Source organism: Pavona decussata, unplaced genomic scaffold (genome assembly GCF_977016875.1).
Source record: "Pavona decussata unplaced genomic scaffold, jaPavDecu1.1 SCAFFOLD_134, whole genome shotgun sequence".
Taxonomy (NCBI): domain Eukaryota; kingdom Metazoa; phylum Cnidaria; class Anthozoa; order Scleractinia; family Agariciidae; genus Pavona; species Pavona decussata.
This window is the reverse complement of record NW_028145547.1, coordinates 4846448-4858292: the sequence shown is the minus strand read 5'-3', so window position 1 is coordinate 4858292 and position 11845 is coordinate 4846448. Positions and strand designations below refer to the sequence as shown.

The window sequence follows — 11845 nt, the reverse complement described above, 5'->3', positions numbered from 1 at the left end:
CTTTCGACACAATAGAATGGAACTACCTGTCTGCCGCCTTACAAGCGTTGAACTTTGGGCCTGACATGTTAAATTGGTTTCAAGTACTTTACCACCAAGTGTCCAGTTGCGTCCTACATAACGGACATGCATCCGACTTCTTTCTTCTCGAACGAGGTGTTAGACAAGGGTGCCCTTTGTCGGGTCTCCTTTTCGTTATTGTTCTCGCCCTTGGAGTTTACTTCTCCTATGATCTTGAACGCGCGAATGTACTTAACTTTGAGGAGAAGATAACCACATTGGAAAAAACCCTGAACAACTGGAAACAAAGAAAGCTCACCTTAATGGGCAAAATAAATATTGTTAAAACATTAGGCTTATCGAAACTAATTTACAGTGCTTCCTTATTGTCTATACCGAAAGGTCTTACAGAAAAAATCAACAAAATTATTTTTAACTTCATCTGGGATAACAAACCAGCTAAAATTAAAAGAAAAACTATTATTGCTGAGAAAAAATGCGGTGGTTTAAGGATGGTCGATTTTGAAATGATGGAACGATCACTAAAAATAGCCTGGGTTAAAAGAATTATAGAAAATTGTGACGCTTCATGGAAAATAGTCCCAGAATACGCTCTAAACCAGTATGGCGGTCTTACGTTTTTCATCAAGTGCCAATACGATATCAAACTATTCGATTTACAAAACGTCCCCGAATTCTACCGTACTATCTTGAGTTACTGGCAAAGCTTTAAACTTGTAACAAACCATGAAGTATCAGCGGAGAAGCAAATAATCTGGAATAATCGTGACATCCTAGTAGATGGAAAACCAATTTTCTACAACTCCTGGGTCAATAAAGGAATTATTTGTATCAAAGATTTACTAGCTGAAGACTTAAATTTTCTATCACTAACTGAGCTCAAAGCAAAACTTAACCTTGAAGTTCCCTTCACTACATTTTACGGTATACTGCAAGCCATCCCAAAGATATGGAAAGTAAAACTCCGCAACACAGTCTCTTCAAAGGTACAATCTCTCTCACTTCCGTCTACTAAAATTTCATATTCGATTTTACTTAGCAAATCCTATTTGATTCCAACCGGTGAGAGTAAAATTTTAAATTACGGCTTCACCAAAGAAAACATCCAAAACGTCTATATGCTCCCCTTCCGAATCTTGCATGAACCAAAGCTTATAATCTTTCAATTCAAAATTATTCATAACATCCTACCTACGCAGTCCAGTTTGTTTCGTGCTGGTATAAAGGACAGTGACAGTTGCCCGCTATGCAGCTACGAAAGTCAATCATTTTTGCACATGCTGTTTACCTGTAACATTTCCTACACGTTTTGGAACCTCTTTACGCAATGGTGGCACAAAACATACCAAGAACACATAAAACTCTCTGAAAGTGTGATTCTGTATGGTTGGCACCAAAAATCAAACAACTGGTCAGCGCTCAATTACGCCCTCGTTATTGCCAAGTACCACATTTTTTGCACTAGTGTTTGCAATGGCATTTTAAACTTTGAAAGCTTTCTTTTACGCCTGAAAAACAAAATCTCTGTTATGCGAACATTAGCAGTAGCAAATAATAAATTAGAACAATTTGTTAAATCCTGGGCCCCTATGTAATTTGTATGCGCGTGTTCCTCTGTTCGTGAAGAATGCTGTGTAAAGACTTGTAAATAATTTTGGTTTCAAACTTCACGTGCAGTGTGTATTTATATGTAAATGTGTGTATGTGTTAGTATCTGAAAGTCAGCATGTAACCAGGGTAAGCTTTAAACGTTATCTTGTAACTTACCTTATATATATTTATCTCGTAAGTTAGCATGCTTTATTTTGTATTTGTAAGTAATGTTTTCAATAGGAAAAAAATAAATAAAAAAATATAAAAAAAAAAACTCTTACGTTTGGGGGTTAGTTTTCTTACGTTTGGGGGATATTATTTATTACGTTTGGGGGTTAGTTTTCTTACGTTTGGGGGTTAGTTTTCTTTCGTTTAGTGGTTAGTAATTCTTACGTTTGGGGGTTAATTTTTGTTACGTTTTGGGGTTATTGTTTGTTACGTTTCAGGGTTAGTTTTCTAACGTTTTGGGGTTAGTAATTCTTACGTTTCGGGGTATTATTTGTTACGTTTGGGGGTTAGTTTTCTGACGTTTGGTGGTTAGTTTTCTTACTTTTGGTGGTTAGTAATTCTTACCCTTGGGGTTATTATTTTTTATGTTTGAAGGTTAGTTTCCTTACGTCTTGGGGTTAGTAATTCGTACCTTTGGGGGTTAGTTTTATTATCTTTGGTGGTTAATTTTCTTACGTTTGGTGGTTAGTAATTCTTACGTTTTGGGGGTTAGTTTTTTTACGTTTGTTGGTTAGTAATTCTTACGTTTGCTGGTTAGTTTCCTTATGTTTGGTGGTAAGTAATTCTTAAGTTTGGGGGTTACTTTTTTTACGTTTTGGGGTTAGTAATTCTTACGTTTGGGAGTTATCATTTGTTACGTTTGAGGGTTAGTTTTTTTTTTTTTTAGGGGTTAGTAGTTCTTACGTTTTGTGGTTACTAATTCTTACGATTAGGGGTTAGCTATTCTTACGTTTGGGGGTTAGTTTTCTTACGTTTAGGGGTTAGTAACTCTTACGTTTGGGGGTTATTATTTGTTAGGTTAATGGGTTAGTTTTCTTACGTTTGGGGGTTACTTATTCTTACGTTTAGTGGTTAGTAACTCTTACAATTGGGGGTTATTAATTTTTACGTTTGCGGGTTAGTTACTCTTACGTTTGGCGGTTAGTAATTCTTACGTTTATTGGTTAGTAATTCTTACGTTTAGGGGTTAGTTTTCTATCGTTTGGGGGTTAGTAATTCTTACGTTTGGTGGTTGGTAATTCTAACGTTTGGGGGTTATTATTTGTTACGTTTCTGGGTTAGTTTTCTTTCGTTTGGTAGTTAGTAATTCTTACGTTTGGGGGTTAGTTTTCTTACGTTTGGGAATTATTATTTGTTACGTTTCATGGTTAGTATGCTTACGTTTTGGGGTTAGTAATTCTTACGTTTGGGGGTTACTCTTCTTATGTTTGGTAGTTAGTTTTTTTACGTTTGGTGGTTAGTAAGTGTTACGTTTGGAGGTAAGTTTTCTGACGTTTTGGGGTTAGTAATTCTTACGTTTGGGGGTTATTATTTGTTACGTTTGGGGATTAGTTTTCTTTTGTTTGGGGGTATGTAATTCTTTCGTTTGGGGATTTGTAATTCTTGCATTAAGGGGTTAGTTTTATTACGTTTGTGGGTTAGTAATTCTTACGTTTAAGAGTTAGTTTTTTTTACGCTTGGGGGTTAATAATTCTTACGTTTCGGGGTTAGTTTTCTTACGTTTGGTGGTTATTTTTTTTACGTTTGGTGGGCTAGTAATTTTTTGGTTTTGGGGGTTAGTTTTCTTACGTTTAGGGGTTATTATTTCTTACGTTTGGGGGTTAGTTTTCTTAATTATGGGGGTCAGTAATTCTTACGTTTTGTGGTTAGTAACTCTTACGTTTGGTGGCTAGTAATTCTTACGTTTGGGGGTTAGTTTTCTTACGTTTGGGAATTATTATTTGTTACGTTTCATGGTTAGTATGCTTACGTTTTGGGGTTAGTAATTCTTACGTTTGGGGGTTACTCTTCTTATGTTTGGTAGTTAGTTTTTTTACGTTTGGTGGTTAGTAAGTGTTACGTTTGGAGGTAAGTTTTCTGACGTTTTGGGGTTAGTAATTCTTACGTTTGGGGGTTATTATTTGTTACGTTTGGGGATTAGTTTTCTTTTGTTTGGGGGTATGTAATTCTTTCGTTTGGGGATTTGTAATTCTTGCATTAAGGGGTTAGTTTTATTACGTTTGTGGGTTAGTAATTCTTACGTTTAAGAGTTAGTTTTTTTTACGCTTGGGGGTTAATAATTCTTACGTTTCGGGGTTAGTTTTCTTACGTTTGGTGGTTATTTTTTTTACGTTTGGTGGGCTAGTAATTTTTTGGTTTTGGGGGTTAGTTTTCTTACGTTTAGGGGTTATTATTTCTTACGTTTGGGGGTTAGTTTTCTTAATTATGGGGGTCAGTAATTCTTACGTTTTGTGGTTAGTAACTCTTACGTTTGGTGGCTAGTAATTCTTACGTTTGGGGGTTAGTTTTCTTATGTTTTTGGGTTAGTTTTCTTTCGTTTGGTGGTTAGTAATTCTTACGTTTGGGGGTTAGTTTTCTTACGTTTGGGAGTTATTATTTGTTACATTAGGGAGTTAGTTTTCTTACGTTTGGAGGTTAGTAATTTTTACGTTTGGTGGTTAGTAATTCTTACGTTTGATGGTTAGTATTTCTTACGTCTGGGGGATAGTTTTCGTACATTTTTGGATTACTTTTCTTTCCTTTGGTGGTTAGTAATTCTTACGTTTGGGGGTTAGTTTTCTTACGTTTGGGAGTTATTATTTGTTACGTTTCAAGATTAAAATGCTTACGTTTTGGGGTTAGTAATTCTTACGTTTGGGGGTTAGTCTTCTTATGTTTGGTAGTTAGTTTTTTTACGTTTGGTGGTTAGTAAGTCTTACGTTTGGAGGTTAATTTTCTGACGTTTTGGGGTTAGTAATTCTTACGTTTGGGGGTTATTATTTTGTTACGTTTGAGGATTAGTTTTCTTACCTTTGGGGGTTAGTAATTCTTTCGTTTGGGGGTTAGTAATTCTTGTATTTACGGGTTAGTTTTCTTACGTTTGTGGGTTAGTAATTCTTACGTTTAAGGGTTAGTTTTTTTACGTTTAAGGGTTAATAATTCTTACGTTTGGGGGTTAGTATTCGTACGTTCGGTCGTTAGTAATTCTTACGTTTGGGGGTTAGTTTTCTTACGATTGGTGGTTAGTTTTCTTACGTTTGGTGGTCTAGTAATTTTTACGTTTGGGGGTTAGTTTTCTTACGTTTTGTGGTTAGTAAATCTTACATTTGGGGGTTAGTAATTCTGACGTTTGGAGGATAGTTTTCTTACGTTTGGGGGTTAGTTTTCTTACGTTTTGGGGTTATTAAGTTACGTTTGGGGGTTAGTTTTCTTACGTTTGGTGGTTACTAATTATTACGTTTAGAGGCTAGTTTTCTTACCTTTAGTGGTTAGTTTTTTTATGTGTGGTGGTTATTAATTCTTACATTTGGGGGTTAGTTTAATTACGTTTGGTGGTTAGTAATTCTTACGTTTGGGGGTTAGTTTTCTTACGTTTGGGGGTTAGTAATTCTTACGTTAGGTGGTAAATAATTCTTACATTTGGGGGTTATTATTTGTTACGTTTGAAGGTTAGTTTTCTTACGTTTGGTGGTTAGTAATTTTTACGTTAGGGGGTTATTATTTTTTTACGTTTGGGGGTTAGTTTTCTTACGTTTGGGGGTTAGTAATTCTTTCGTTTGGGGGTTACTAATTCTTACGTTTGGGGGTTAGTTTTCTTACGTTTTGGGGTTAGTAATTCTTATGTTCGAAGTTATTTTTTTTACGTTTGGGGGTTAGTAATTCTTTCGTTTGGGAGTTAGTATATCTTACGTTTGGAGGTTAGTTTTCTTACGTTTGGTGGTTAGTAATTTTTACGTTAGGGGGTTATTATTTTTTTACGTTTGGGGGTTAGTTTTCTTACGTTTTGGGGTTAGTAATTCTTACTTTTGGGGGTTAGTAATTCTTGCATTTAGCGGTTAGTTTTCTTACGTTTGTGGCTTAGTAATTCTTACGTTTAAAGGCTAGTTTTTTTACGTTTGGGGGTTAATAATTCTTACGTTTGGAGGTTAGTTTTCGTAAGTTCGGTCGTTAGTAATTCTTACGTTTGGTGGTTAGTTTTCTTACGTTTGGTGGGCTAGTAATTTTTACGTTTGGGGGTTAGTTTTTTTACGTTTGGTGGTTAGTAAATCTTACATTTGACGGTTAGTAATTCTGACGTTTGGGGGTTAGTACCTCTTACGTTTGGCGGTTAGTTTTCTTACGTTTTCGGGTTAGTAATTCTTATGTTTGGGGGTTAGTTTTCTTACGTTTGGTGGTTACTAGTTATTACGTTTAGAGGTTAGTTTTCTTACCTTTGGTGATTAGTTTTTTTATGTGTGGTTGTTAGTACTTCTTACATTTGGGGGTTAGTTTTCTTACGTTTGGTGGTTAGTAATTCTTACGTTTGGGGGTTAGTTTTCTTACGTTTCGGGGTTAGTAATTCTTACGTTTGGTGGTTAATAATTCTTACGTTTGTGGGTTATTATTTGTTACGTTTAAGGGTTAGTTTTTTTACGTTTGGTGGTTAGTAAATTTTACGTTAGGGGGTTATTAGTTTTTTTACGTTTAGGGGTTAGTTTTCTTACGTTTTGGGGTTTGTAATTCTTACGTTTGGGGGTTAATTTTCTTACGTTTGGTGGTTACTAATTATTACGTTTAGGGGTTAGTTTTCTTACCTTTGGTGGTTAGTTTTCCTACGTGTGGTGGTTAGTAATTCTTACATTTTGGGGTTAGTTTTCTTACGTTTGGAGGTTACTAATTCTTACGTTTGGTGGTTAGTAAATCTTACGTTTGGGTTTTAGTATTTCTTACGTTTGGGGTTAAGTTTTCTTACGTTTCGGGGCTAGTATTTCTTACGTTTGGGGGTTAGTTTTCTTACGTTTTGGGCTTAGTAATTCTTACGTTTGGTGGTTAATAATTCTTACATTTTGGGGTTAGTCTTTGTTACGTTTGAGGGTTAGTTTTGTTACGTTTTGTGGTTAGTAATTCTTACGTTATGGGGTTATTATTTTTTTACGTTTGGGGGTTAGTTTTCTTACGTTTGGGGGTTAATAGTTCTTACCTTTGTTGGTAAGTTTTCGTACGTTTGGGGGTTAGTAATTCTTACGTTTGGGGGTTAGTTTTCTTACGTTTGGTGGTTAGTTTTCGTACGTTTGGTGGTTAGTAATTCTTACATTTGGGGGTTAGTTTTCTTACGTTTGGTGGTTAGTAATTCTTACGTTTTGGGGTTAGTTTTCTTACCTTTGGTGGTTAGTTTTCGTACGTTTGGTGGTTAGTAATTCTTACATTTAAGGGTTAGTTTTCTTACGTTTGGTGGTTAGTAATTCTTACGTTTTGGGGTTAGTTTTCTTAAGTTTGGTGGTTAGTAATTCTTACGTTTGAAAGTTATTATTTGTTACGTTTGGGAGTTAGTTTTCTTACGGTTGGAGATTAGTAATTCGTACGTTTGGTGGTTAGTAATTCTTACGTTTGAAGGTTAGTTTTCTTACGTTTGGTGGTTACTCTTCTTATGTTTGGTGGTTACTAATTCTTACGTTTGGGGGTTAGCTTTCTTACGTTTGCTGGTTAGTTATGCTTACGTTTGAAGGTTATAATTCGTTACGTTTGGGAGTTAGTATTCTTACGTTTGGGTGTTATTAATTCTTACGTTTAAGGGTTAGTTTTCTTACGTTTTGGGGTTAGTAATTCTTACTTTTGGGGGTTAGTTTTCTTACGTTTGGTGGTTAGTAATTCTTACGTTTGGTAGTCAGTAATTCTTACGCTTGGTGGTTAGTAATTCTTACGTTTGGTGGTTTATAATTCTTACGTTTGGAGGTTAGTTTTCTTACGTTTGGGGGTTATTAATTGTTACGTTTCAGGGTTAGTTTTCCTACATTTTAGGGTTAGTAATTCTTACGTTTGGGGGTTAGTTTGTTTACGTTTGGCAGTTAGTTGACTTACGTTTGGCGGTTAGTAATTCTTACGTTTGGGGGTTAGTTTTCTTACGTTTGGGGGTTATTAATTGTTACGTTTCAGGGTTAGTTTTCCTACATTTTAGGGTTAGTAATTCTTACGTTTGGGGGTTAGTTTGTTTACGTTTGGCAGTTAGTTGACTTACGTTTGGCGGTTAGTAATTCTTACGTTTGGGGGTTAGTTTTCTTACGTTTGGTGATTAGTTTTCTTACGTTTCGGAGTTAGTAATTCTTTCGTTTGATGGTTAGTAATTCTTACGTTTGGGGGTTAGTTTTATTACGTTTGGTGGTTAGTAATTCTTACGTTTGGAGGTTAATTTTCTTACGTTTGGGGTTATCAATTGTTACGTTTCAAGGTTAGTTTTTTTACATTTTGGGGTTAGTAATTCTTATGTTTCGGAGTTACTTTTTACGTTTGGGGGTTAGTAATTCTTTCGTTTGGGGGTTAGTAATTCTACGTTTGGAGGTTAGTTTTTTTACGTCTGGGGGATAATACTTCTTACGTTTGGGTGTTAGTTTTCCTACGTTTGGGGGTTAGTAATTCTTACGTTTGGAGGTTTGTTTTCTTACGTTTGGGGGTGAGTTTTCTTACGTTTGGTGGTTAGTAAGTCGTACGTTTTGTGGTTTTAATGTCGCAGTTCCTATTACCATTATGTTAACTAGAGATCTCAACAGACAAATAATAACAAGGTGATGTTTGGCGTAAAGGGGGAACACCGCTCCGCGATCGGCGTGACAGACGACTCCCATAGCGTGACCATAAAGCCTTACTTATCTCCCCATCGCTATTAAACTGTATTAATGACCAGCGCTGGATCGGACAAGTTGTAGGCAGGTCCAAAACTAAAACAATCTAATAGCCTAACTCTCCACGGCACTACGAACTGAAACCTCCGGCCAGCATAGTGCAAAGAGTATTGGCATTTTTTAAAACCAGCTCAAGCCTAATATTCCGCAGCGCTACGAGCCGACTCCGCCGGCATGCGCTGGATAAAAGCATATAACGAGCTTCAAGGTTATAGAGCTAAAAATAGCCTAAAAACACAAAGCTTGGGGAAGTCGCTGCGAGACTTAACCGAACGCGAACCTGAGAGGTGAACCCAAATTTATTGGAAAAAACAACAACCAAACCTCCAAAGGGAGGGAAGGGTGGGAATTACAAAATAGAGACACTAGTGGTAGACCTTACAGTAGGTAATACAGCAAGCGAGTGATACTCGGACTTTTACTAGACCTTTTATAGTTAGACATATGTCTAGGACTAAGCCAATGGCAAGTAAAGTACTATCGAATACATGAGATTCACGTAGCGCTGAACGAGACATGAATAGAGGTATTTATACCTTTTAGCCATACAAAACGAAGGATATAAATGTAACAGACGGTATTGCAACATGCTAGAAGAATAGGTATTGTACAAGGAGAGTAAAAGTACATCCATGACCAATTTGCATTACGTAATGCTAACTGTTGACACAGTAACAACTGAGCTCAAGAGCGTCACGCTCCATTAACTGCGTTTTACAATTATGTTGTAAAACTTTATTAATGTCGCAGTTCCTATTACCATTAAGTTAACTGGAGATCTCAACAGACAAATAATAACAAGGTGATGTTTGGCGTAAAGGGGGAACACCGCTCCGCGATCGGCGTGACAGACGACTCCCATAGCGTGACCATAAAGCCTTACTTATCTCCCCAGCGCTATTAAACTGTATTAATGACCAGCGCTGGATCGGACAAGTTGTAGGCAGGTCCAAAACTAAAACAATCTAATAGCCTAACTCTCCACGGCACTACGAACTGAAACCTCCGGCCAGCATAGTGCAAAGAGTATTGGCATTTTTTAAAACCAGCTCAAGCCTAATATTCCGCAGCGCTACGAGCCGACTCCGCCGGCATGCGCTGGATAAAAGCATATAACGAGCTTCAAGGTTATAGAGCTAAAAATAGCCTAAAAACACAAAGCTTGGGGAAGTCGCTGCGAGACTTAACCGCCACAGATACTTGCGAAGAAAGTATCCCCCCAAGCCAACTAAAAACAACAATTACGGGAAAGTAACGCCGGCCATGCGCGGCGCAGCGGACAGCAACACATTGCGGGGCGTGCGTATGTAAAGCTGATAGCAGTCCGAAGACCACCTTCCTAAGACTTTAATAAGCCAGTCTGGCATGCCTGCAGCAGCTGCTGTTGAAGCAGCACCGATACGAAAACTGTGCCCTTTGAGGGAATTATGGGGTACACCGGCATTGCGTGCTGCATCCCGTAGGAGGTTAACGACCACCGACCTTGTAAGTAAACGGCCCGACTGAAAGACAAAAAGCGGCCCACGGGGACGAGCAGCTAGAAAATAATTGCGCACAGCAGTCACTGCGCAAACCTGCGAAGCGGAACACGCAATAACGAGCGTGTGCCCTTGGCGAAAGGCATCAGTCTTAGAAGCCTTAAGAAAAATTGACATCTGCTGCGGGCAAGCCAGACTAGGATGAAATGATACACAGTCGGCAGATAAATCAAACTGAGGGCGAAACTTAAAGGTCCCTGGATATGTGAATTCACTACACCGAAGAAACGCAAAAAAGGCTAGGGTAAAGGCCGCCCAAATCATTGAAAAATCTCGTTCCCCCAACCACGTGCGAAGGATGGGCTGAATAGCCAGCAGCACGCCCGGAGTGACAGGTTGACGGAGGATGCGGGTCTGGCCCTGGTAACGAAGGATTCCCCGAAGGACCTTTCTCAGAAGTAATTTACCCTGGAGAGGATCACCGTTCCCACAAGAGATATGGAGATTACGAACAGCGGATAAATAGAGCTTAATGGTACTATGCCTTACTGTCCTGGCAAGGTATGAAGCAAAATAAACCAGAGTACCTTCTGTGGCTGGAAGTATATCTCCTTCGCTGGACATAATTCGGTTCATAAGGCAAAATCGGATGAACCGTTTTTCCCCTGACCCATACGTACGGTTGGTACTCCATGCCAGACCCCAGTTCGCGTAAGTTTGGACTTCCTCCCTTAGAGGGTCATGAGCAAAGGCGGGATGGTACAGGGGATGGTCTCTGCCTTGGGAGCCACTGCCCGGAATCGAGCGTCCTGAAAACGTGAGAGGGCATCAGCAATTTCGTTGGAGACCCCGGGGACGTGACGAGCTCTGACATAGAAATTATGTTTCATGGAGATGAGGACAAGGAACCTAAGAAGGTCCATGATACGAGGGACCTTTGAATGGCCCGAGTTAATGATGGCAACGACTGATTCGTTGTCGCACCAAAATTGAATTCGTTTCCCCGAGAAACGCGGGAACCAGATGGCGCACGCGACAACTATCGGGAAAAGTTCCTGCCACTCTATACTGATACCCCGAGTCGAGTCCAACTGAAGATGAGGGGGCCACCTTCCCTGAAACCATTGACCATTAAAATAACCCCCAAAACCAATAGAACTGGCGGCATCAGTATATAATTCCAAATCCGGAGAAGGGGTAACTGTGGTGTCTAAAAAGAAAGACCGCCCATGCCACCCAGCAAGGAAAGCTTTCCACATGGTTAGGTCCTTGAAAAACTCTTTGTTTAGACGGATATGGTGAAAGCGGCTAGGGACCCCCCTGGTAAGGTTTATCATACGCTGCAGAAAAGTTCGCCCAGGAACTACTACCTTACATGCGAATTGAAGAGTTCCGATAAGGGATTGGAGTTCTACTAAGCGTACGGACCGGCGATGGGTAAAAGAGTTGAGTAAATCCCGGGTGCGCTGAAGTTTGTCCTCGGGAAGCCTGGCCTCCATACGTACGGTATCTAGCTCAATACCCATAAATTCAAGCACTTGGGAGGGGCCCAGGGTTTTTGACGCGACCACCGGAGCTCCCACGGACATGAAAAGGCGGAGTAACGTACTAAAACTGGTGAGGCACTGCATGCGGGATTGTTCAGCGATGAAAAAATCGTCCAGAATATGCAGGACATGCGGCAACCCGTAATTGTGCTTCAATATCCATTCTAGGGCGTCAGAAAACTGATTAAAGAGGAAAGGGGCTGAGCGAAGCCCAAAGGGGAGGTAGAGATCAACATAGTACTGGTCCTGCCAGTGTATCCCAAGGAGGTGCCAATCGTCGGGATGAATGGGGATAAGGCGAAAGGCTGATTTAAGATCAGTTTTAGCCATGAAAGAACCCGGG

The 11845-nt window shown here is 39.1% G+C and overlaps 1 protein-coding gene across 1 annotated transcript; it reads right to left on the bottom strand.

Moving 5' to 3' along the window:
- Positions 1–10552: 10552 nt before the first annotated feature.
- On the bottom strand, positions 10553–11832 carry LOC146467883 (uncharacterized). The gene has a single exon (XM_085125444.1). It carries the CDS (start codon positions 11830–11832, stop codon positions 10687–10689), a length of 1146 nt encoding a protein of 381 aa, XP_084981570.1. The 3' UTR covers positions 10553–10686.
- Between the last annotated feature and the right edge of the window lie 13 nt (positions 11833–11845).